Source organism: Spermophilus citellus (assembly GCF_964194105.1).
Source record: "Spermophilus citellus genome assembly, chromosome: 2".
Classification (NCBI taxonomy): Eukaryota; Metazoa; Chordata; class Mammalia; order Rodentia; family Sciuridae; genus Spermophilus; species Spermophilus citellus.
Window position 1 is genome coordinate 161,426,609 of NC_138183.1, and position 27,560 is coordinate 161,454,168.

The 27,560-nt window shown below is 33.5% G+C and overlaps 1 protein-coding gene across 1 annotated transcript in view; it reads right to left on the bottom strand.

Annotated features, from left to right (window-relative positions):
* The window catches only part of DDX10 (DEAD-box helicase 10), a 298,208-nt gene that overhangs the window by 81,595 nt on the left and 189,053 nt on the right, over positions 1-27,560 (bottom strand). Inside the window, exons 14-16 of the mRNA XM_081261964.1 lie at positions 22,858-22,977; positions 19,978-20,139; positions 10,516-10,572 (exon numbers count right to left, since the gene is read on the bottom strand). Of these exons, the coding sequence (XP_081118090.1) occupies positions 10,516-10,572; positions 19,978-20,139; positions 22,858-22,977 (339 nt within the window). The remainder of the gene's footprint in view (positions 1-10,515; positions 10,573-19,977; positions 20,140-22,857; positions 22,978-27,560) is intronic.

Below are 27,560 nucleotides of genomic sequence, written 5' to 3' on the forward strand. Positions count from 1 at the left end.
AAGGGGCTGGGGATGTGGCTCAAGCAGTAGTGTGCTCGCCTGGCATGCGTGCGGCCCGGGTTCGATCCTCAGCACCACATACCAACAAAGATGTTGTGTCCGCCGAGCACTAAAATATAAATATTAAAAATTCTCTCTCTCTCTCTCTCCTCTCTCACTCTCTCTTTAAAAAAAGAAAAAATAAATAAAAGTATGTCAAAGTTCCTTATAAATTGTAAGGAGCTCTGTTAGGGTATTATCAAATTACTAGTACAAAGACATAATTATGTTAGCACCCTAACGCAGAATCAGGAACTTTTTATTGCCCAGATTAAATACAGTTACTTGGTGTGGCATTATAGAACACTTAGAATATATAACCACAACACAGCCTAGGGAGAGAAAAGGGAAATTGCATGGAAATGGAGGGAGACCCTCATTGTTATATAAAATTACATATAAGAGGTTGTGAGGGGAATGGGAAAAAAAAAAGGAGAGAAATGAATTACAGTAGATGGGGTAGAAAGAGATGGGAGGGGAGGGGAGGGGGGATAGTAGAGGATAGGAAAGGTAGCAGAATACAACAGTTACTAATAGGGCATTATGTAAAAATGTGGATGTGTAACCGATGTGATTCTGCAATCTGTATTTGGGGTAAAAATAGGAGTTCATAACCCACTTGAATCTAATGTATGAAATATGATATGTCAAGAGCTTTGTAATGTTTTGAACAACCAATAAAAAAAAAATTGTCCACAAGATAATTTACATGTTACAGTAGAACAGCCTTATGTCAAATTGCACATTGTCATTCATTAGTATATCATTAACTCAGTATCCTGAAGTTATGAGCGGAGTATGACTATTACTTGTTTAGAATAGGATATTCTGAGTATAACAACAAAGTAGAACTAGATATCGATTTTATATTGTATACGTGTTACTGGAAAAGTATGTAAAATTTATTCTTACTCTAAGATACAGGCAAAGGGGAAAAAAAACTACATTGAAATACTCACTACTCTTCCACATCCATACCTTTATGATCTTCAATCATCCAGCCATACAAAGAAAATTCCTAGCATCCAGACTGACCTCTACCTAAACTTTTCGGGTCTCCTTTCCTCATCTAAAAGATGGAGATAACATATATAGAAACTTATAATGCTGCTATGAGAGCAAATGGGAATCCTTTGTTACTCGATATTAAAAGACATGAGGCACCAAAAGATTTTCTCAGTTCCTTCTCCTGACTGCAAACCTATAGGACAAAGTAAAAAGTAGGGTCAGTAACCACTGTGGGCAAAAGAAAAATGAACCCAGTGTGTACAGAGCTACAATATCTAAAAAAAAAAAATCAACAATTTCCTATTACTTTGAGTCCCAAGCTTACTGTTCAAGTGAAAAAGGCCTGTAAAAGTCAAACCTTTTATGAAGCACTGCCTGAAGACAAAAATGTACCTTATTATCTCCTTGATGCCTAAGGGCAAACACTGCAACTACAGGTACTATAACAGAAATGTTGTCCTTTGGGTCTGTACCATACCACTTTAAAATCAAAGAGGCCTGTTTTATTAGTAAATATCTATTAATTTTCCTTGCTTGTCAGTTATCTTGCTTTGCTGATAAAGAACTGGCCTTAAAAGACCACCTCTTCTTATTTGCTATATATCCTCTGTAGCCTTACATCATGAATGGGGCTGAGATTAAATGAATACGGTAGCAATTGTGTTACTTTATCCATCTTGATCTTTGGCTGTGTACATTAATTTTCCCATATGGGCCTTGCTTGGAGACAGAAGTGTATGTTCCCTTACAGGTATTGTGACCTGAACATTGAGAGATCAGAGGCTTTTTGTTCACTTCAAGGTTCTTGAGTGTAGTAGTTAATTTTCAAAACAGTTAAGTATGTCATAAATGAGACTAGATCTCAACTTTCAACTTTCTAAAATTATGTCCTTGATTATATACTGAAATCTCCCAAGGCAAAGTATTAAATGAAATTTTGGCTTATTCTTCAAAGTTCAAACTTCATACTAAACCACGACATATATGCAAAAATACTTACACATGAGATTTTGGGGGATATGTATTCTTATTTCTACTCTCAACCCTTCAGTGTCTATTTACCAACTTAATAAAACTCAATGTACTTGCTATATTTATTGTGATATATTCAAGGTCCTCTACTTCAACTTGTCCTGCTCCACCTGAAGAATCTCTACGCTCCAGGAAAAATTCAGCAGTAGTAACATAAGACTTAATGCTCCCTTGCTTATGTTTGATGTCATTGTGGTATGTAAACTATGTAGACTGCTACAGTTTTTATAAATCATACTGCTTACCAATTTCTTCCATTTAATTGTTAGTTCCTTAAGAGCAGGTTAATTTTATTTTGGCATTATGTTGATTGGTATGGTTTGGATGTGAGGTGTCCCCCCCCAAAAAAATCCTGTATATACAAAGGTGAAATCATCAGATTATAAGAGCTGTAATCTAATCAGTTCATCCTAATTTGAATGGACTGGGTAGCAACTGTAGGCTGGTAGGCACAGCTGGAAGAGGTGAGTCAACAGAGTCAGGACCTGGAAGGGTACATCTTCTCTATGGCCTTTTCCCCTTCCACTCTCTGTTTCCTGACCCAGTCATGAGCTGAGCAGTATTCCCCTGCTAGGCTCTCCTTCCACGATGGGCTGTCTCACTTTGGACCCAAAGCACTGGAGTCAGCTATCTATGCACTGAGACCTCTGAAATCTAATAAGCTTTCTCTCCTCTCAGTTGTTCTTATAAGGCATTTGGGTTCTTTGCTCAAAAATGACTTAATACTTCTTTCACTGTGTTCTCCTCAAAGGAGCACCACAAAAATGTCATGCACCAGTTGAACTAAAAGGAGCAAAAATCTTAAGGTTAGATAGATGTCAGGAGACAAGGGATTGATAACAGTCATATTTAGAATTAACATACACAGCTCATGTTAAAAGCAATTCAATTAGGCTGAAGCCTCTGACAATATACTTTTTAGTTTTCAAAGAAGCTGTATCAATATAAATAAATGGATGAGCTTGAAAGCATATATCCTCTCCAAATGAAAGAAAAACGATGACTTTATATAATAAAAATCAAATTTGTCTCTAGTAAGGGGGGAAATTAATGTACACAGCCAAAGATCAAGATGGGTAAAACAACACAATTGCTCTTAATTTTAGCAGAGATCATCTTATAGTCCCAAGACAGATAAGCAATATGATTCTTGATAAGGGTACTTTGAATCGTGTGTGTGTGTGTGTGTGTGTGTGTGTGTGTGTGTGTTTGTTTTCTAAGCTGCAGAGACAAAGTAACATTCGATTTTGCACTTGGGAGAAATAATTTTGTAAGTTTTAGGAGGTTAAAGCATCACACCTCTTGGAAGAAGCAGATTTAAAAAGAAATGTGTACGTGAAGAATATAAGTTATTTTCTTTCATAAAACATGGATGACTCTAAGGACTAAGGTTCCTATTACTTCAGGAGTTACAAGAGATATCCATAATGCCCTATATTCCTAAATCTACACGTTAAATCCTCTAGCTGAAAGCACATGTGGAAATCTAATCTACCCCTTCATTTAAAAAATCTCTTACATTGGAATATGACATACATTCAGAAAAGTGTTCCAATCACAAGCATATAGCTTGATGAATTTTCACAAAGAATAATCTATATAATTACCATTCAGATGAAGAAATCAGGACACTATTAAATTCTATAGAATCACCCCTTCTTGTGTTCCTTCTTGTGTTCCCTTTTTTTCTCCAAAAGTGATCCTACCATACTGACTCTAACCCCAAACGTTTTTCATTTATTTTTAAAAATGTCATATAAATGGGATACAATGCTACTTACTCTTGTGTTTGATTAATTTTGCTTAATATTATATTTGTGTAATTTGTCTCTGTTACTATTTATAGCAGTATTTCTTCTATGGGAATATACTATTTCATTGTATGACTATGTTACAATTTATCTACCTTACAGTTTAGATTATTCCAAGTCTTTAATGAATATAAATAGTGCTATGTGAGTAGCTTTTGATGTAAACATGGAAGCATTTCTCTTAGGTATATACCTACAAGAGTAATTGTGAGACCAGGTGGACACACGCCCAGCTTAGCAAATATTGCCAAACATTTCTCCAAAATGGCTGTACCAACAAGGAAAAGAAGAGCTTACAGAAATAAAGTGATTTTGCACATAAATATATAATGATTTAGAAGAAGAACCAGAGATAAATTCTGGAACTTATAATGTGCTACTACTACTACTCCTTTCTAAACATTTTAGATAATGCTTAAGGTAATCCAAGTGAGAAGACTTATTATTTGAAAGAGAGAAAGACAGAAAAGAGACAAATTCTAAATAAAGCCAAAAGACCTCTGCATATTGGATCCTGAAACAGAAATCTGAGGGATTTTTGTTTTGTTTTCTACCCTACCAATTAAATATATAAGCTAAGACAAGTAATTTAAATAAATTTGCCATGCCAAAACTTTTTTTAACTGTTAAATGACTATGAAAGAAATCTTTGAATCCTATAACAATAGTAAAGACTTAGGCAAATGAAAAAATATTCCCATATAAAACACTGCAGACACCTGGGAATATCTTTCCCCAAAGCAAGAAAGTACAGCAAAGATGAATCATTTCATATTGATGATAATAAAAGTAATAAGATCATCTAAATACAGCTTTATAGATACTGAACATTTTCATCTGTAATTCCTGAGACAACAAAAAAAAAAAAATTGTGAGAAAAACAAGTTCTTTTCAATGTCATTTTAGGTTATATGTGATTATTCCAGGGATAAGTTCCTATGGCCACTAACTTTTATACTCTTTCAAACACTAGTTTTATGGTGCTCAACAGAAGTCTTTATAGTTTCAAGGAGCAGGCAATAAAGCTTTGTTACTCCACAGTCCATAGCCATACAAAACAGAGTAAAAGCTTATCCCCACAGAGCTCTCCTCATCCAAAAAAAATTTTGCCACTAACACAGGAATTAGTGAATATTATAAATACTTGAAAATTTAGTATCAGTTATACTGTATGACCCACCTCCAAAATCAGAATGACTTTTAAGAATTAGTACAAAATTTTTGTCATTCTCCCTTTTTCTGTGTTCCATCTGTCTGTTATTTCCTTCTCCACTGATTTCTTCCTCCTTGAAAGGATAGAGAGCAAAGCCTCTTCCTCCTTTTAAGAAACAGTATTTGGGGCTGGGATTGTAGCTTAGCAGTAGAGCGCTCACCTCTCACGTGTGAGACCTTGGGTTCAATCCTTAGCACCACATTAAAAATAAATAAATAAAGATATTGTGCCCATGTATATAACTAAAAAAAAAAAAAATAAAGAAAGAAAGAAACAGTATTCTATGCTTTCCCCCATCTCTTTTCTTTCTCCCTGTGCTCAACTGTCTCAGGAATATGCCTGCTTCTGTTTATACACCATATGACAGTATTATTGATAAACTATCAGAGGTGCTCTGTACAGGAGACCACAGCAATAGTTACAAAAGCCAAGAGTCCATCACACCTGAGAGGGTCAGAAAAATCTTCACTAATTATTTTTACTTAGTCTTAAAAGAATAGCAGGTATTCACGATAGCATGATCATATTCCTCCATTTCACGAAGTTAACTATAAATAATCATGACTAGAGGAATAATTCTCAAAAAAAGAGAACACTGGAAGTATCACTTAAATAACTTCTAGCATAGTAATCCAGTTCTTATTCATTATCACCAAAGAAAGAGGAAAAAACACACTGCTACATTAATCCCCAAGCAATCCATACCAACACTAGAGTCACAAAGATAAACCTATTTAGGTTTTCATAGCTAATTTTGGTAGATATTAAAGAGAAATAACAAGTTGTCAAAAAGAGGGTATTGTTTATTAAAATAAGGCAGTGTATTTGATCTTATTACAGTATTAAAGTAAGGTATTATGTGAGGAGTCCGCTTAGAGAAGCCAAATCACTTGTTCAGTAAATGATTATATTGGAATGTGGCATTTCTGCACACCAAAATGGAAAAAAAAATCTTAATTTGGTATTTATCAATAATGCACTGCCAAAAAAATAAATAAATGCGAAGGCTTTTATTCTCTGGGGAACTAATACCACCAACAACATTCAATGTCCCATTTATAGCTTTATGTGAAATCATCATTTAACAAATAAGCTTGTGGTAAAATATGAAGAAAAATATCTTCAAATATCGAGAGGATAAGGACCTTTACTAGGAACCATTCAGTACAACTGTGCCTTTAATTACATAGCTCAGATCAAGATCACACAAGAACCACGCAAACAACAATATCATGATTAAAAATGACTGTGGAAAAAAATTTAAAAAGTGAGAAAGTGGCTTTGAGAAGAGAACTAGAAAGGTTAATGATATGCCCCAGGTCACCAAGCAACTTTGAGACATAGCATGCTTTCTAGATTTCAGATATCACACTTTTAATAAATCCTACTCTATTTTCAAAAGTAGTATACCCCTAAGATAATTCTGAAGATGTATTTCCTCAAGTTTCAGCATGGTTGTTCATTTTCTACACATTTCTGCTAAATCCTTACAGCCACGAGAGATTAGTACAAGCAACTGTGACTATAAAAGCAACAGGAAATCTAGCTAGATAATGAGGTGAAACTATATTTCCAGGATTATGTAACTTCTATGAGTCAAAAGGCAATATAATCTATTGATCATTGCTACAACTATTTTTTCAGATCTCAGTTTAAAATATCTAAGTTATAAGAATATTTGATATTCTGTTAGCTAAAGCAGAAGCAATTCCATTGTACAGTTCAAGTATTTCCTTGATAAAGAAAGTTTTCATTAAAAAAAGACCATTATTTCCCCCAAACAATTAAATATTGGGTCTCCAAGAAATGTTCCTAAGCATTTCATCTTCATATGTCTCTTCCATTCTGGATACTGTATATAATATATTTTAGGCAGATCTTAGATGTACACTTTAACAAAAAGCTGTATTAGTTTTGGTTACTGCTTTTGTTCTTTGTTTTATGTGGTACTGAAGATTTAATCCAAGACCTTCACACATGCTACACAAAGGGTCTACCACTGAGCTATATCCCCAGTCCTTTTTTGTTTTTAATTTGAGATGAGGTCTCTCTAAGTTGCCAAGGCTGGTGTAGAACTTGGTTCTCCTGCCTCAGTATCCCAAGTACCTGGAATTATAGGGATGCACCACCTTACCTGGCTGAATCAGGTTCTTGAAAGGGCCATTCCAACTTTATTTTACCATACTCATACTTAAAGACAATTTATTTTTAGAACTACTTTCAATGTACAAAGAAATAGATAATCAGTAATCATCATTTCTAAAATTGAAAACCCTCATTATCATTAAGGCTTCACTTTTCTGGGAAATAAAGATATTTCCATTAGCTTTCATTGTCTTCTCCCAAATTTAAAAAAACACCATGACCTCTATATTACTCCTTTATAACAACATGTTTACTGTATGATACAAGAAATAAAAACATTGAGTCCACTCTTTCTCACACTTTCAGTTTCTACATGCTAATTCCTTAAAATAGCTTATCAAGAGGTAAGACCACACACTTGCTGGCATATTTAGTTTGCAAATACCACTTTCTTTTATCATTAAAGTATCTTTTGTATATCTTACAGGTCTGGCTCAAAGAAATGCTCTAGACTGAATCTCACTCAAGTATCTCAGAAGGAAACATCCTAAAGCAACACAATAATTATATTTAAATGAGATTAAAGAGAAAAATTTACTTTAAAATTAAGTACAGAAGTCATTTAAAGCACAGACACTGTAGAGAAACCTGACTATTCCATCACGTATTTCTTCTTACATATCATAAAATTTTGGGTCTTCACTGCTTTGTCAATTCTCTTCAAATAATAGGTCTGTTTCCAAGGGGAAAATGAAAAGTCAAGAAAGCTTTCATGTCTCATCACTATCATTTGAGAAGAAGCTGGGTGCAGAAAAATTGGTTCAAGTTAATTCCTTGGGATCTATCAGTGAGCCTGAACCTCTCACTGATGCCAGTTCTCAGTCCTGGCTACAAACTGGCCACACAGCTCCTTGGTCTCATCACTCTTTCTAGAAACCACCTATCTGCACACTCAGAGGAGGGTGGTGAAATGAAAGCAGCTGAACTATTAGAGAATAATGAAGCACAGCCTCTATCCAAAGGTCATGGCTCAACAGCAAAGCCATGTCATCTGCAGATCCTCTTTTTGTTCCTAGTACAATCCTTAGGAGGGTGATACAGAAATAAGACCTTCTCTTGACAAGAAAATCCCTCTTCTTTTCTGGATGCCAGAAAACAAACACACAGGAAAAACATGAAAGAGGGAAAGTAGAGAAGCCAGGGGCTTGTCTCAAGCAGTTCACATTTGAATTCACCCCCAATGGAAAAACCGAACTCTTGTGGCCTTCACAGTTTATTTCCCAACTGATACAGTATTAAAACCAAATACAGCTGGGCAAGATAGTGCATGCCTGTAAACCCAGCAACTAGGAAGGCTGAGTCAAGTGCACCAAGTCTGAGGCCAACCTCAGAGATCCTATCTCAAAAACAAACAAAACCATGGGCTGGGATGTAGCTCAATGGTACAGGTAGGCCTTGCCTAGCATGCACAGGCCCTGTGCTCAATCCCAAGTAACACATACATACATATTCCCTCCCTTCCTCCCCTTGCCCTTACATAGGGGAATGAAAGAAACTGTTTGTTTCTAAGAACAAATCCAGAGAACAGGCTCAGCAGTGAGTATGATATTTTACAGCTCAAATAATTATGAAAAATTAGGCATAAAACATCTATTGAGTATAAAAAATGAACCATACTGAATAATGCAATTTTCACTTGAAATCTTAAGGGAAATTTGTTCTAGAACACTCCATAAATACCAAAACCTAAAGATATCTAAGTCCCTTATATAAAATGGCATATAACCTACACACATGTTCCTGCATAATTAAATCATCTCCAGATTACATATAATACCTAATACAATGTAAAATCCCATATAAATTATTAAACTGCATTTTTAGGGAATAATGGCAAGAAAAACTCTCTACATGTTCAATACAGATGTAACCATCAGCTTTACTACACTTTCATCTCTGGTTGGTTAAAATCTGTGGACATGGATACAGAGAGCTGACTGAATGAATGAACACGCACAAATATACACAAAGGAAATGTGTAACAGGGCTTTCTTTTGGCTCTAGAGTGTATCTTTCATTTTGTATACTTTTATTTGCAGAAATGAATGTTAGTGAAACAAAAAAAGGCTTATTTTTATGCTGAATATGCAATATTTCTAAATATCAAGGGCGTTCATTAGAGTTAATATTTTCTTGTTAATTTTAAATTCTTCCAACTATAGCTCCTAAGATCTCACTTTCCTGGCATAAGAGTTCACATTTCCATTTTAAAAGCATATGCAGAGGTCACCACCTGCTTTAGCAGTCAGGCTGTACATACTGGGGCTTTCATTTTGGGGAACTTTTGAAGAAAGAGTGATATTAAATACTGAATATAAGCAGTCTTTTCATCTTACACTATACAGTAATTGCTTCCCACTTCATAATTATAGCATGAGTTACCATCTCTGACTTGCTTTCTAAGTGCTATGACCAGCATAGAAACACACACACACACACACACACACACACACACACACACACACACAACAAAGAACTTTATGGACTTAAGGGAGTCAGATCTTTGGTAACTGCCAAGAAGAAATCATGGCTAGTCAGGCATAGCACAATAAGATACAGCATGAGAAATGACATACATTACTGGGCCCTGGTTCTAGGATATCATTTCTACTAAATGTCTTTAGAATTCAGACACTGCACAATTCTCAGTGTGAAACACCTCAGATAAAAAAAATCATGGCAGCTTATAGATGGTGCTTATAATTATACAGATATATTTCAGGGAAACTTTATAAATATTTGAATATTATTTACAGAATACAGTGAAGATGAGAAATATAGAGCACTTTCAACTATATTCTGGGAACTAAATTGTAGCGACCAATGCTCTGAGAGTTACTTACTATCGAGTTGAGTTCAAATAGATCATCTATCTAGTCTAATGATGATAAAGATGAACATCCTATCAGACTCGGACCATGGAGACAACTGTATTCTGCACATATGGAGGCAAAAAAATACAATGGGAAAAGTGGTAGGGAGAGTATAGCAAAGCCCAATGAACAAATTATTTTAGATGTGTTTCATGCTGCATCACAGAGGAAACAAATGAATATGAGAAAGTAAATAAGCTACAAGGACTTAAATCCAACTAGAATGTCCTGGTGTATAAATAAATAAATAAATAATGCATATTGAAAGACAAGAATTTAAACTCTTGTTTCAACATTACAAAAATTGTTTTTATCAAATATAAATCCCTTTCAATTATATCTTAAGAAAGCTGGCAAAAAAAAAAATACAATATCCACATATATAAATTCTTACCTTTGCTTGTCTCTTGTTGGCTTCTCTTCTGGCTTCCCTTTCTTTCAGTCTCTTCTCCTAAAAGAAAGATGGGGAAAATTAGCAACATATGAACTTTTATCTATTAGACATAAAACAAATTATTACTGTTTTATTTGTTAAAGCCAACTGATACGTGTAATTTGTTTTTCAGTAAACACTAAAAACACTTACTATGGAACTGGCATAAGTATTAAAAATCACTAAGTATGTGTCAGACAGACCTGGAATTAAATGCTAGGTCCACCACTTACTGGAACTTATTGTGCAGTTTTGAGCTTTATACTTTCTAACTCAAAACAGAATGGAAAGAATTAGAGCACACAGTTTTATAAAGTTGATGTAACAATTCCAGAAAATACCTAAATGATTAGCACAGCATCTGAGATACTACTGATACATAATGACAGAATAAGAATAAAAGGAAGAAAAATATGCAATCATGCCTATTTCCCTTGTCTTCTATTTGAAAAGGAATTTAAAGAAGATATAAAATTCACACCCTGAGGGTTCTTAGGAAAGAAACATTCTTGTAAAACATGTTATTTTCATACTTTGCTTTCCCCATTAGTTTCCCCATTAGTTTCCCACCAATCACAAAATAGGAAATGCACACCAGGATTTTTTTTTAAAGAAAAAGAAACATATATGATATTAAAATTCAAAACAACAGGGGCTAGAAGTATAGCTCAGTTGGTAAAGAGCTTGCCTTACATGCATAAGGCCCTGGGTTCAATCCCTAGCACCAAAGAAAAAGACATTACTTAGCTAAATAGTAAACAGAAAGAAAGCCATTTTTAAAACAATCAAAAATCTATCTTCCTCTCCAAACAAAAGTATTAACAAAGAGGCTATTCCTGAGAGCTTCTTTGGAGGTTCTAGCAGGGAAGCACAGTTACTAGTATACCCTTGTCCTAAAAATGGTCCTTTCTCTCTCTAACTGGGAAGATGGTCTTCTTCAACACTTCTGGAGGGGTTTACCTAGAACAGTTAAGAAATGGACACCTACCTAGCCAGCCAGATCAGCCCAATCACAGCCAGATTAACTTCATGTCCAAAGAAGCTATTCTTAATCCTAAATTCCTCATATTTTATGTTTTTTAAATGTTAATGAACAACTAGGTCAATGCAAAAAGTAAATAGTTTTCATGTAATAAGAAGAAAATGCAATCATGATTCACTATTGCATTAAACTGAGTCATCAACATGAGAGTGAACAGGGGATTCTACACTGGGCATTCTTTCATTTCCATTATGCTTTGCACATAAATACCTTCAGATTCAAAAAACAATCCTAATCCATCACTCTAGAGGTAGAATTGCTAATATGTATGTTTTCTAAGTTTACAGACTTCTTTATGATAAAGTGAGAAGACAAATGTTAAGTCTCCAAGAAGATCAAACACTAATGTCAAAAAGAATGGAGTCCACCAGGCTTCTAGATTCAGTTTCTATAGCTTCAGATTACATAGTAAAAAAGCTAAATTCTAAGTGAAGTTGAAAATTCAAATTCAAATGGCTGTTGGTTGAGTTATGTTCCTAAGTATGCCTAATGCTAAATTGTTCTTCTGTGCCTATTCTTTTTCTTCTTTCTAAGCTTTGGAAATTATGGTTAGTACTCTGATTTCCAAATAAAGTACACAATTAGCAAGGACATCTGCAATTACAAAATTATACCATAACATTCTAAAGATTACTTGGAAGTTGCAGAAATCAAAGTCAAAGGAAGGAACAAGAGAGCTAACAAAAACTCAAAAAAGAATTTGACTTGCTTATTGTAAAGTCTTTATTTAGTTACTAGGAGATTAATCCAAAAGCTGGGTCTTCATATGTCATATCTAGTACTTTTTCCAATACATTCTAATAAAAATAAAAATGTTCACATTTGGGGTTAAATAGTAACAGGTGTGACTTTAACAACCCAAGAAAATAATACTAGTATTTGAACAAGCAGCCAATTAATGCAGTAGTTATTATCAAACTCTATCCCTGAATAGGTTCTCTAATGAGATTATGACAAATGTCCTGCCTCTAAAATAATCTCCAACTTTCTTCAATTTGTGGGGAAAAAATAGGTTAATGGATGACTGTTTCTAAATAATTTGCACCCAAATTTCTCACAAACCTGACACCAATTACTGATTTTCTTTGAACATTAGCAGACTACAAAATACATAAATAGCAAAAAGTATTAGAAAAAATATTAAAATAACTAATATTAATTTTGCTTAGTTGCTGGCTCTAGTTTGTGGTTACGTGTATTTATAATTTTCTCTCTCTTCTGTATTACCTTCCACCGAAAGGACAATTTAATCCTATTATTAAAAAAAAAAGTTTTTCTGCTTTAGATACTAAAATTGAACATAACAGTAATTTTATGCTAGTCTACAATAAGAATGACTTTCAAAAGTTTTGTTGCTTAACTCACTTTTAAATCTACAGCTATATAAAACACTAACTACAGAGATCAATAAAATTTTACTTTCCACAAATTTTTATTTGTCCATAAGTACATTATTACCATTTTTGTTATTTTCTTACAAACAGTTACCATTCTTAGTAATTATCAGCATTTCACTATAAACTTGTATTTGAAAACCTATGTGATAGAATTTATGAGATATTATTTTCCCCATTTTATAGAGGAAAAAAGTGAAAGGCCAAAGTAATGAAGTCACTTGGCTGATGTCAAGTACACAGTGAGTAACAGGCCTGGGATTATCCTGGGTCCATGGAGATACTGCAACATACACTCAATGTTTCTTCATTCAAAATGTTCATTTAACTTTGTATAGTCAGTCATATGTAGTATTTTTCTCCCACCAATATGCTTAGACAAGTAGTGTGTTTCTTTTATTACTAATAGTCTGCTACTATGAATCTTTTCATATTTTTCTGACATTTTATGGACTTAATTAATTTTTGACAGTCTCCTGTGCAGAACAGATAACTGACCACACTTAACAGTCACAAAATTTTGGGTTGTAATTATTCAATAACACATGAGAATATCTGAAAAATGACACTTCAATTTGCAAGTAACCTCACCATCAGAAAAACCCTTTCTATATAACTAAACACTTCTCTATTCTGAGCATTTCATCTAGCCATCTTAATCACAGCAGGAAAGCACAATATTGGCAATTTTCTTCTTCTACTGAATTTCAATAATAATTCAGTATAGTCACTAAATGGTATCTTAAATTTCAGATTTCAATATCAGAATTCACATATGCAAAAGTAATCATTTTTGCCTACTGACATTTTCTGACTGTAGTCTCAAATAGATGAGTGACATCCACAGACATTTACAAAATGGCCAAGACATAAAAGGGAAGTGCATTAAAGGCAACCACCTTTCAATACTGGATGAAACAAAAGGAAAATAATTTGAAGTATATCATTAGAAAACTTTTCTTTATTTTAAAAGGTTATGTTACTACTCTGACTGAAAAAGAGACAAGAGTAAAGAGTTCTCTTTAAAGTTAAAAGAAAGTAAAATTACAGGAATTCAAGATTTGGGATATATAGATATAAGGAAGAAAGCACCTTTTTTCTTTTCTGAGGTAAGAAAAAAATTTATAAGGTCGTGATACATCAAAGATAAAAGGTCAGAGTACTTGAAGCCAAAATATAATTTAACTTTATTTTATTCAGTAACTTAGGTTTCCCCCTCAATATCATCTGGTTCAAATGTTTTAAATCCTTTATTTTTCTATTTCATTTTTAAAAGAGTAATGTCACCAAAAACTATTTTCCTATTTCTAGGAGAGTACTAATATAAAAAACTATTTTAGGCCACACAAAAAGACAAAATTTTATCTTTAGTTCTACCATGCTACAAATGATTAAATATAAGGACAGCATGAAATTCAATAATGAAAATCAAATTCACAAGGGAAAGGAAAACAGAAAATCACATTTCAAGGTACAAAATACTCCCTTTATAGCTATTATAAAGCTTTTGGCCTCACACATACTATAGGTCCTATCCTCCAGAAAAGAACGAACCATGAAATATGACTTTCATTAGCAGTCAGGACAATGTATTTAAACCTTTTTCACTCTCTGACAATACTTAATCTATTTGTAGATCTGGAAATAAAACTCATTTTTCAGGAAGTAATGAAAACATGACCCATATGGATAAGTTTGGAGGAACTGTGACAGTTTGGAAAGGAGTAGAGTAGCAACTATCATACAGGGATCAACGGGATATCTAGCTTTATTTAAGTATTAAAAGCACCTCTTTTTCAGGTAAGAAAATTGACTCCAAAAAAGTGCATAAAAGAATGTTTATAAGAATCTTAAAGCCTGAAGGAATACCCTGCTCTCCAAGGACAAAATCCCAGAAAACCTAAATCCTTCTCAGGAACTCAGAACACAGTAAGATTCTTTTGATCTGTTACCTATTCTTTTAAGTTTCATTTGAACAATATAAAAAAGTAGTCTTTTATATATAAATCTGGAATAATTACAATAAGAAATGTGAAGACAGAAAAAACATTGATATGGAAACAATAATTCACTAGTTAATTTCTTTGACTATTTGATGAGATACTCTATGCCATGTGGCTGTGGGTATAAAGCAATAGACAAAACAAATGGTTCAATCTCCTGTGACGTCTATCACCCCATATCCTATCAAATTGGACACCATAAGCACCAAACTCTGCTCTGTGCTCATCAATCCAAGTCTCCAACTAGTCTCAATCAATATAATCATCAATCCATCTCTTAAACATTACATGGTACTTTTAAAAATTCATAAAAATTAAAATATAAGTTATAAAAATCTCAAAGACTTATTATAAAGTTGATAGATTCAATGGGGGCAGAGAAGAGACATTGGTCAAAGGATGTAATGTTTTAATCAAACATCAGAAATGAGTTCTAGGGATCTATTGCACAACATGGTGACTATGATTGATAATACTGTATTATACGTTCAGAGTAGAGATGATTTTAAATCTTCATACCACAAATACATAATAATCATTTGAGATGACAATTAGCCTGATTTGATTACTGTATAATGTATACTTGTATCAAATCACAACATAAATATATATCATTTGTATTAGAACACATATAATACACATTAGTAAATATCTTAAAATAAGGGGCTGGGGATGTGGCTCAAGCGGTAGCGCACTCGCCTGGCATGCGTGCAGCCCGGGTTCGATCCTCAGCACCACATACAAACAAAGATGTTGTGTCTGCCGAAAACTAAAAAATACATATTAAAAAAATTCTCTCTCTCTGTTTCTCTCTCACTCTCTCTTAAAAAAAAATCTTTATATCCCAGTTTAAGACTTTAAGACAAGTATAAATATTAGAGTCATGGTAGAAATTATGTAGCTTCCAAAATTTGGTAGGTGAAAATAGAAGTCAAAGACAAGTGTGATAAGAGAGAGGACAAAATAAGAGAAACAAAATGAATACCTGAGTCCTACATTATATAGGCTGAGAACACATCTAAAACTATAATTTAAGACTGTTAACTTTAAAAGCTAGAGGGAACAACTACTGTCAGGATCATTAAGAATAAATTCACTTACATATAAAATACCTTTTTAAATAAAAAATTTCATTGTGAAATATTTTGAACAAGCTGGGCCATAAAAAATTCTAAAAGCTTATAAAATCTAAAAATCAATATATATTTAAAAAATATATGTGAAATAGAGAAACATGCCATCAGTTTTATGGAGTTTCATTTTTTCCATGCAAAATTAATCAGACACATCATTATTCATAATTTTGCATCAAAAGTTTCTTAACCTTTATCTATCTTCATGAAGTAAAGCTTATCCCCAGATTCTAATGTTAGTATTTTCAAAATTCACTGGGGACAGAGAACTCTTCTTAGTACACTTTCATAGAAGTAACAAAATTATGAGTGATAGCCTCCAAAAGTGACAAAATTACATTTGCTCAAAGCAAAACCTCATGCTAGAAGAATATTGTCATCATGGTAATATTAGTAATATAATATTATTTCAACATCAACAATGTGTTCAGCAATTAATTGAAACAAAATAATCTGTTCAGGATTACTAATAGTTTTTTAAGTAAAATTTTGTAACTACTGGAAAATAAGTGAACAAGAAAAAAATGTCATCAAAGCAATATGATTTGTCATGGAGAAAAAATTATAAATGAAAATTCCATTTTCCCCAAAAAGTAAAGGCAATTTTATTCCCATGTCTTGACTGGATCTACAGAGCCAGAAGATCTCACTGATCATCTAAGACTAACTCCTATTCCCTTGTCATTTTTAGAAATGTACAGTCCAAATTGGTGACTGGTTACTCAAATTGAACTACATAATGCCATACTCAGTAGTCAACTGCAAGTATTCTCCCTGACAGCCCAGTACTGTTTCCACTAACCACCACTACTGCTTCACTACGCCATACAATACACCTTCCCATTTAAAATAATATTCCATGCATCTTCAGGACAGAATCCATTCCATGAAAGTTTGGTGCATAAGTAATTTGAATACCCACACTGTATTTTATACATGTTATTATTATATAAACATATTAATTCCAAAGTGCTCACAAATGTAAATTTTTCTCTTCTTCAATACACACAAATATATGTATACGTAAATGTTACTGCTGAAAATACTACCAAGAAACCAATCATGTGAGTTGAGTATTAGGTAGCATTTACATTAAAGTTTAATACAGACAACTAATCTAGCTATTTCAATTGTGCCCTATCACAATACTACTTAATTCCCTAAAAGAGGACATTTCACTAATCAGTTAATGGAGTAAGGCAGCTATGCCATGAGCTGTCATATGTAGGATATACCCCTTTTATATGAAATAGAAAGCTTTCACTGACTTTTTGAAAAGACTTGCTCTTTTAGGTACAGAGATACTGTAGTCCGTCCTACTATGGTACTATGTAAAGGTCTGGTGATATTTCTTTGAAGTTTATCAGCTCAAAACAACTTTGTGCGACCTTGCTGTGAGACAATCCATGAGATTGTTTGAAGCTATGCTATATTTTAACACTGGTACAAAGAAAATTAAAATTAAAAACTCAAAAATAAGTGAAGCAGAAAAGCATAAACATTATATTCAGAAGGCTCGCTCTCAGGTAAGAAAAGGAGAAAGTAAGAGTATGGTATTTCCATTTACTCCTCTTTGCATAAAAGGCCTCATTAAAAGGAAATAAAAGTAGAGAGCTGTCAGGGTGGGGTATGAAAGACAAGTATAGGCACAAGCAAAAATTTTCAATATGCTTTTTTACATCTTGAATTTTGAATCATGTATATTATTCATCACAAAAAAATACCATAAAATAAAGATACAGATTTTGAACAGTGCCAGTATAGCCACAGTTAACAATCACTTATTTATATTCTTCCTAAGAGGCCTCATATATTTTACCAGATGACATTCACAGTCTAGACTGTGTAACACATGGACAATTAGCCCATTTGACACAAAGTTTCTAAAAGTTTCAGAAACAATATTACAAAATTGGAAATAGTATAACTTCTACAAATGGAAAAGAAAGGGAAAGGAGGGATGATCTTACTTTATTTATATTCTTCATATTTCTCTGACTATAACTTAGAAATAATAAAGGGTCAAACCTTCTTACACTCTATTTGCTCCCAGATAAGTACTCTAAGTAGAATGTAAGCCAAAACATAGCAAATTGCTGACAGTCTTCAGTATTTCCAACGATTTTAACAACTTGTTAACACCAAATTTCAATTCAATTTCAAAGAAATTTTAATACAATTTCAAAGGAAGTAATGCAAAAAATGTCTCTCAATAACATAAACATCCAAAAACTACAACCAGTATATTTTTGATTAATTTGTTCTCCACATTTCTGAATGTTTTTCACAACATTCATTTCCCTCCCTAAAGCTATGTTTAATAGCTACTTTTTCCTTTTTCACCAAATGCTATTGTGAAATTCTATCAAATGGTCAAGAAGCTATAATTACTGCTCTCTTTAAAAAAATTTTTTTAAAGTGTTCTGGCCCATTAAAAAGTGATAAATTAGTTCAAAGAAGGGTGAAAAACTACAAGAATCTCTCTTGAGATGCTGCTAATAAGGTCCATATCCAAAGGCTTCAGAGGTTCTTAACACAGAATCTAGTATTATGGCAGTGATTCTCAGGTATGATACTGTGCTACTCTGGAATCATTGTCTCAAAGATATGCTACATAAAGTTTTTTAAAAGTGTAAATCTGCTTTACTTCATTAACTAATCTAGTGAAATGTCCACTTTTAGGGAATTAAATAGTATGCTTGATAGGGCAATAATATGTATAACAGAAAACTGCCAAGTTTAAGACTACCAGGAACATGCCTATTTAGAAGCATTCCCTCTTAAAAGGTTTCCACTTTTTTTAAGGCAGTGAATTTAAATTTATATTTATTATCAAATAATTGATATGAAAAGAAATTTAGCTGAATTTAATTGAATCTGGAAGTAATACCAATGTCCCTCATGGTAAAACAAACCTTGGTGAATCCAAACAATGAAATACTACTCAGTATTATAAGGAATAAAGTGGTGTTGATTCACACAACTTGGGCAATTCTTCAGGAAAAAAAATGCCAAACAATAAAAGCCAATCTCTAAAGGCTACATATTGGGGCTAAGAATATTGCTCTGTAGAGCAAATGCTAACAACATAAGGCCCTGCATTTGATCCCTAGCACTTGGGGGGTTGGAGGGGAGTACAAAAGGTATATATACTGTGTAGTTTCAAATACAATATACTGAGCAGTTTCATATACAAAACATTTTGTGGTGACAAAAACTACAGAAATGGAGAACATGGAATCTCTCTGTATTACTTCCTACAAGTACACATCGAACAAGAATTACATCAAAATAAACATTTTACTAAAGTCATGTGTCACTAGGTGGTTTCACTATTGTGCATACATTGTAAGTAAACTCATAGAAACTGAGAAGGCTCCAACATCACTACCCCACATAATCTTATGGGACCACTATAATTAATATATGTGGTCCATTATTGATTGAAACATTATAGGACTAGGGATGTAGCTCAGTGTACAGCGCTTGACTCATATGTGCAAGGCCCTAGGTTCAACCCTCAGCACTGCTTTAAAAAAAAAAAAAAAAAAAAAAAAGGAAAAAGAAAAAGAAACAATGTTATGTGGGGTGTGACTATAATTTTAAAACCCACTAATATTACATGAGTCACCTCAGATCAAAAGCAGATCTATATGACACTGTCAGAGAGATGTCAGTATTATAAAGACTCTCCCAGTAGAAGAACCAAAGGAACAGATAAAATGATGATAGCCACAGGAAAAAGCATCAGAAAACAATGAAAAAAGTCATATCATTTTTACCTGAGTATTTATATTTCTTTAGGGACATAATAAATTTCACTTAGTACTAATTCAAAATGGAATGCTTACCCGATGCTTTGCCTTAATTTTCTTCCTATATTCTTCTTTGTCAAATTTGTCCTCTTCCTGAAGCCTTTCCTTTGCTTTATCTAAGTTGATACCACCAGTGTCATCATCCTCCTCCTTATCATTCATGGTGGATTTCTGCATCTGTGGCCACTGCTGAACCAACTACAGACGAGAGAGATAAGTATGGAATGAGAAACAGGAAACATTCACAGAAACCCTTTTCTTTTGTGTAACAACTTTAAAAGTTGTTATATGTATACTCACTTTCTGCCTTATAACTATATTTCTTAAGTTTTCTCACAAACTTCATAATTCAAGTAAGCAAGCCCTCCCCCAATGCCCCACAAAAAGTCCCAGTAGGGGTAAAGTAATGCTGTCATAACCTATTAAGAACACAATAAAACGAAAATTTTACAAAATTATTTGGAGAAGGTAGGCTCAAAATAGAAATGCTTTGTAATGGTGTTCCTAATACCCTAGCCTAATCTCCATACAATTCAGGTAAAAATTACCCACGTAGAGTAGGACTTCAGCTGACCAACATGTACCTCCTTTAGGCTACCAAGGGACCTGTACCTCTATATCTTATCATACTGCACTGGTTTACTTTCCTGTTACTCTTGCTAGAATTAATCTCCTTGAGGACAGTTGTACCCCAGTACGGTATGAAATACATAGCAAACACTTGCTCAAAACTGATGAACAAATCACCTTACAGCCAATATTACACATAAGCAATGAAATACATGTAAAGGAGAAACTTAGCTTGGATTTCCTGAACTGTTCACATTCAAATGATTCTGTATGCATAATTTATGGACAGGATCAAGGTGACAGGCAGGCAAGTCACTAATCTAAGAGTTGGGGGACCTAGCTGAATGTGTTGGCTTTTTCACTAGCCTACTGAATAATGATGAATAAATTAATTAGTCACCAGTAGCTTGTGTCCTTTCCAGAAAAATAAAGCCATTCCTCGGTGATTTGTAGGTCCAACATAAAAATATAAAACTCGACAATTTAGACAAAAATGTTCACTTATTTAATAATTGGTTGCCAGAAAGATGTGAGTAGGTGTCACTGTTTTGGAAAGACTAATTAGCATGCAGTCTCATGGAAATCGGAGACACACACCTCACAGACCCTTGTGCATCCTTGCCTCCTCTCACTCTTGTAGTCACCACAGGCATTCTTTGGGGTGCGATATCTACAGTCTCAACTTCTGGCAACCAATGGAGGTGATGAACATTACTAAACAACAGGCAATACTAGCAGTTACTGAGCCTAAATCTGCCAAAGAGAGGGGTCACTCCTGACAAAAACACCATCCATTACTCAGACTCCTCATTCTGATTTGTATTGAAGAGGATAAAAAGTGTGCCCTTCTATGGGCTACACTAGAAGCAGCACTTTTAGAGTTTTAGATCAGAAGTTTCAGTGTGGTGCCTCCTACTAGCAATAGACATAAACTGAAACATTTTACAGTTACAGATTTATACTCATCTTGAAGCTAACTGGTGTAATCTGTGCAGATAAACTGAGCAGCATACTAAGGAATCTCATTACTACAACAACATTCACTTTATTTTACTGTGAACACCTGATGTAATAGGTCTACATCCTAGTTTGGCCTGCTTCTCAGATGTTTATCACTTTTTAATAATTTTGGCACATTAAATCAGATGATATGTCATGAGTTATGTAATGTTTTGAACAACCAATAAAAAAAAGAATTAACTGAGAAAAAATTATTTATCATATATAGTATTTTTCGCTTCCAGCAACTTTGAGTCACTATGTATACTGTGTTATTCTTCATTTAATTCATATAATCCAAAATAACATCCAAATCTTTAGTACTTCCAAAACAAAAAGGAAAAACTGGATATAGACTACTTAAGCAGCATTTACATTAGTGAAGATAAAATATATGTGATACTTTAGTCAATATGAAAAGCTGTTATTTTTTTGGAAAAATAAATGATTCATTCAAGAAATCTGGGGGTTTTCATGTTAGCACTGTTACAGGTACTGGGGACTGATAGTGAACAAAGTCAACAAAATAACTAACTTTCTTCACATCCATTTTTCCTTCACAGAAAAGTGGAGAAGAAATTGACAACAATCAAATAATAGATTGAGGTTACAAACCAAGCTCTGTGAAGAAAAGTTATAAAAGATGAAATAAGATTATGATGTGTGTAAGTTGCTGTGTGGTCAGAAAAATTTGCATGTAGTGAGGATGAGGTCATCTGAAATATTCAGAAGAACCTGATATACTGTTCACTTCTTAAGTTAAACCACTCAATGTTCTGGATCTATTTTATCGTTTAAAAACAAAATAACTATTATGTAAAATAAGGACCTTCCTGTGAAAAGCTTTGAGTTATAATCCCTTCCCTATGATTTTTTAATATAACTGTTTATTTAAAACCAGGCCACAATAAGGGTGAGATAAAGGCACATGTATGTCTGAGATTACTTAAAGGCAGAGAATTTCCTCCTGTAGCCAACCCAGCAAGAATGTGCAAGAACAGCATCTAAAGCGAAAAACTCTCTGGCAAGACAAGTAGTTGTTAATATTCTTATGCTTGTTCCATAGAAGAATTTGATAAAAACCATGATAAGAAAATCTTATAAAATCAGAATTTATAAAGTTCAATATCATTTTTGTGTCAGCATCACCAAGAAGTATCTCAAGTTTAATGCCAAGAATTCATCCTTGTCCAGAGCTGTGGAGCTGATCAAATGCCTGCAGGGGTAGCTAAAGGAACTGACTATTGCTATACAGAAACACTGGCCTTTTCAAGAAGTAGTCATTAGGAGAGTCAAACTTCTTAATATTTGCAATATATCCCAGAAATGAAGCTTTCAGACTCTTACCTCCCCTTCATCAGTAAATGTTATTTTCTTATTCACTTTAAAATTTCTCTTCATTACTTTTTTTGCTTCTGCCACTTTGGTTACTTTTTTCTTGACACTGGATTTAGAAGGTTCTTTCTTCTGCAAAATAACAAAAACAACAACAACAACAAAAGACAATTAGGGTAAAGGTTGCTTTATATTAATTTAACTCAAGCAATATACTTTCCAATATTGAGTGCATTTATTGCTCTTGTTGGTAATGAGAAGCATCAAAAACACTGAACAGAAATAAAAAGTTATTAGATTTATTAACTAATGACTCCCCCAAAGCTAAAAGGATTTAAATGTGAATTCAATAGGTATTAGATATAAATAAACATTACATTTTCTTCTATTGCTAGAATTGGACTATCTGAAATGTTGAAGTACCAGAAACCACATGACAATGTAATAAATGGACATAAAATATAGCTGTCTCTCCCAGCTAAAATACAAAATATACTTTTAAATTCCCAAGCACAAACTTAAATTTCTAGACTATGAAAATGTATACTTGGAAAACAAAATGATTAATGCATCGTTTGCAACTCAACATTCTTCCACCAATTACAATGACTTACTCTACGTGCCCAGAAAAACATCTGTGATGATTAGGCTGTGCCAGAGGTGAAATAAAATAACTCCATAATAGGATAGACTGATCAGGACCAAGTTAATGTCCTAAAACCTCTATGGAATGGTATTAAAAATTCAAAGGCACGCTGACTAATGCTAAGTGAAAAATGCTGAGAACGCCACCAGACATGCGGGGTGTAAGAGATCACAGCATTGTCTGCTTGTAATGAGAGGGTGACAAGAAGCAACATGTGTCTCGAGAGGATTTTTATCATTCTCCTTGAAGATTTCTCATTAGTGGTGTTTGAGATGAAGTCACTGGTACACTGGTTAAGATAATGTATTTGTGCTCAAGCTGTACCACTTACTAGGTATGCTGGCAGAAGTAGATAGTAGACATAAAACATAAAAAGAAGTGTTCAATAAATCTAAAATATTATCATTACATATTGATTTTATGTTGCATGAAGAGAATGTGCCAACTAGATAGGACCTTACTTTGCAAAATACCAGACCCCAAGCTTCCTAGTTTTAAATTCTGTACCATTGGGAACCACCCAAGGAAAAGTAAAATGGTTCTGATCTAGAAAACCAAAAATCATCAGAAGCTCTGAAAAGACATAGATGGGTTATAACCATTATACTGTGGTAAAAATATGCATAAAATTCATTTAATAAGTAGATATGGTTAATGATGCATAGATCAAATGCTTAAAAATAAAACACTATAAAATTATAAACAACTAAAATAGAGGTTTATGACAACTTAGTAATGTATTCTAGTTTTAGATAATGAGGTTTGTTACAAAATAAGCCAGTACATCTGCAATAATAGTATAAGTACAATAAAGTTATTTTGACACCCTGGTTCTCTTATGTATTACTAACAACACTGTCTTTGTATTCTTGATTCTTAATGAAAGAAAGCTATAGCATTTAATCACATTTATTTATTTCTTGGACAATAATCAACTTATATTTAATAAGCTATTAACATCTTCAATCTTATAAGATTTAATAGCCCATTCCTACAGACTGGAGACAAATGTCGAAGCATAGTGATACCAAAAATTGTCAGAACAGAATAAACATCAGTCAAAGAGATAATGCCACAGAAGCAAACTTTAGAGCAAGGTAGTGGGTCTAGTTGCAGACCTTCAAAGAAGTCCATGAAACTGCGTGATAACATTTGGAGATATATGTATCTTTGCCTTTTTATGATTTATCTTGATTTCTAAAAGGGATTTGTGTACCAACCCTCACCCTGAAAAAAAAAAAAAGTTATTTTTAAAATTTAGATAAGCTACTGAAAAAAAAGCAACAGACCTGCCAATATACAACAGAATAGAGTTAACATACTTTCCTGATAGGCTGTGGTTTTTCTCTGAAACTGCAGAATTGTTCACTTATTCAAATAAACACTGTCAACTACACAGAATGCATCTGTTAGCCTTCTGTCACTGATAAAAATATGAGATAACCAACTTATAAAGGGAAAAGGTTTATTTTGGCGCACATATTTATAAAAACATTTCAGACCATGATGGGTTGACTCTATTGTTTTGAGCAAGGCAGCATATCATGAGGGGAGCACATGGTGGAGTGAAACTACTTGGCCCCACCCCCCAAACAAACAAACAAACCAGCTTGCCACTTTTGCAAGGAAACAAACAAGAAGAATAGGATGAGGCTAAATAAAGTCCTACTGTCTCCTCAAAGGGTATGCCTCCAATGACCTTAACACCTCCCATTAAATCCCACCTCTTAAAGTTCCAATGACCTCCCAATAGCACTTTACTGGACAAAGCCTTTATCACACAGAAATTTTACCACACCTAAGATCCAAATTATAGCACCACTGCAGTACAAACCTAGGACCCAGCAGTACAAACCCAGGACCTAGCAGTACAAGGTAGGTGGGCTCTAAACATTCTTGGATCCTAAATTTATCCATGGAAAAGGATATTAAGCAAAAATAAATTTTCTTAAAAAAATAACTATTTAATCACAAATGTAATCATTTATATTCAAGTATGACAGAACCTTATTTTTCTGTGAATCATTTATATTCTTTGTTCATAGTTCTAATGAATCCCTGGTATTTTATTTATCAATTTGTAGTATCCATTCCTAAAATATGATTCAATATTTTCCTCTGTGCCATCAGTTATATTTAGACTCTTGTCATAAAGTCATTTTAAAAATTCTTTTTTTTCCCTTGCCAAAGATTTTTTTTTAATATACACTCAATTTTATTACTTTAAAATGTTCTCTTTTTAAAATGTTCTCTTGGGTTATGCCGTGTTTTATACTTTTCCAACTGAAAGATTTTTTAAAATGAATTTGCCTTTTTAAAATGCAGGTTTTATATCCCGCCCCTTGGGTAGTTTCAACAATGGTTCTTAGACAGTAGTTCATTGACATTTTGCATTTCTGTTTGTTAAGACATAAAAACCATAAGAATATATTTACTGTTAGGCAGAAGTTACACTGTAACTACAAAACTGTATTATGAGTACAAGAATAAAATTTGAGGCAAAAAAAGAAGCATAATAAAACATTTTGCAGACAAGACATAAAAAACATCAAAATGTCATGTTTGATCCAATTTGTATTTCTTCTACAACATGTGTCCTAGTCCTTATAAACTAAAATGCTAAAAAGAAAATGTAAAATATGAAATTGATAAAGCATCAAGTTATCTTCAAGGTACAGTGTTAGCCATAGGAAGTTGCTGTTCTAATAACTCAGAAAATAAAAGAACAGCCACCAGTCTCAAAACAATGATGACTGTAAAAACATTGGCTTTAAGATTCAAAACATAATCAATGAAAAATAAACACCTTAGTAATGCTAAGCATTATTAATAGATATTCTAGCAAAGAAAATAAAGATACTGTTTTGAAAAATGGTATTTTAGTGAAAAGCAAAAAAATTCAGGGAAATCAATATTAGAATTAAACTGAAAGACAAACCAATCAAATTAAACTTCATGTCTCAAGTGACTCCTCCTACCTGTGCCACTAATAGTTTACAATGACCACAAGAAGGGTTAAAGACTGCTAAATAAGAAAAACTAAAATTATATAAAAGAAGAATATGTATAAATTACAGATTATAGAAATGATCTTAGAGTGGTCTAAAAAATGTCAGGATTTTCCTTTTTAAAAATGCCTACACTTGGGGCTGGGGTTGTGGCTCAGTGGCAGAGCTCGTGCCTCACACTGGGTTCCATCCTTAGCATCACATAAAAGTAAGTAAATATAATAAAGATATTTTTTAAAAATGTCTACATCTACCCATGTAAAGTTTATAGAGCGCACAATAAAATAAACCTTGGTCATATGCATAAATTTGGAATTATAAGAATTCAGGAGAAAGACAAAAGTCCTATCTAGTCCACCCAGCTCCCAGTTACCATTATTTCTAGAATGGACTGCTTATTACAATAGCCTTTTAGGCTGACTCTCTGGTGGTTTTTTTTTGTTGTTTTTTTTGTTTTTTGTTTTTTGCTTATACATAACAGTAGAATGTATTTTGGAAGAATATACATACACAGAGTATAACTCATTCTATTTAGGTCCCCACTCTTGTGGTCTATATGATGTGGAGTTACCCTGGTTGTGTATACAAATACAAGATTAGGAAAGTTTTAACCAATTAATTCTGCCTCTCCTATTCCCCTCCCCTTCCTTACCTTCAGTTCATTTGGTGGGCAGGGTGGGGTGGGGGGGAGGACGGGGAGTGCCAGGGATTAAACTCAGGGGCACTTGACCACCAAGCCACATCTCCAGCCCCCTTTTTTTTTTTAAGAGACATAGTCTGAGTTACTTATCACCTTGTTTTTGCTAAGGCTGGCTTTTAACTCCTGATCCTCCTGCCTCAGTCTTCCAAGCTGCTTCAATCACAGGCGTGAACCACTGAGTTGGGCCTCATTCTTGATGCCCCAAGAGCAAAAACTCACTGAAATTCCTTTTTTTCTTACTTTGTTTCTAATAGACTGCAACCTCCACAAAGGATAACATTAATGTTACATCTATTTCCACAGTATATCACAGAAAAAGTGGCATGTAGGGAACATTGGACAGAGAGTTGTTGAAAGAATT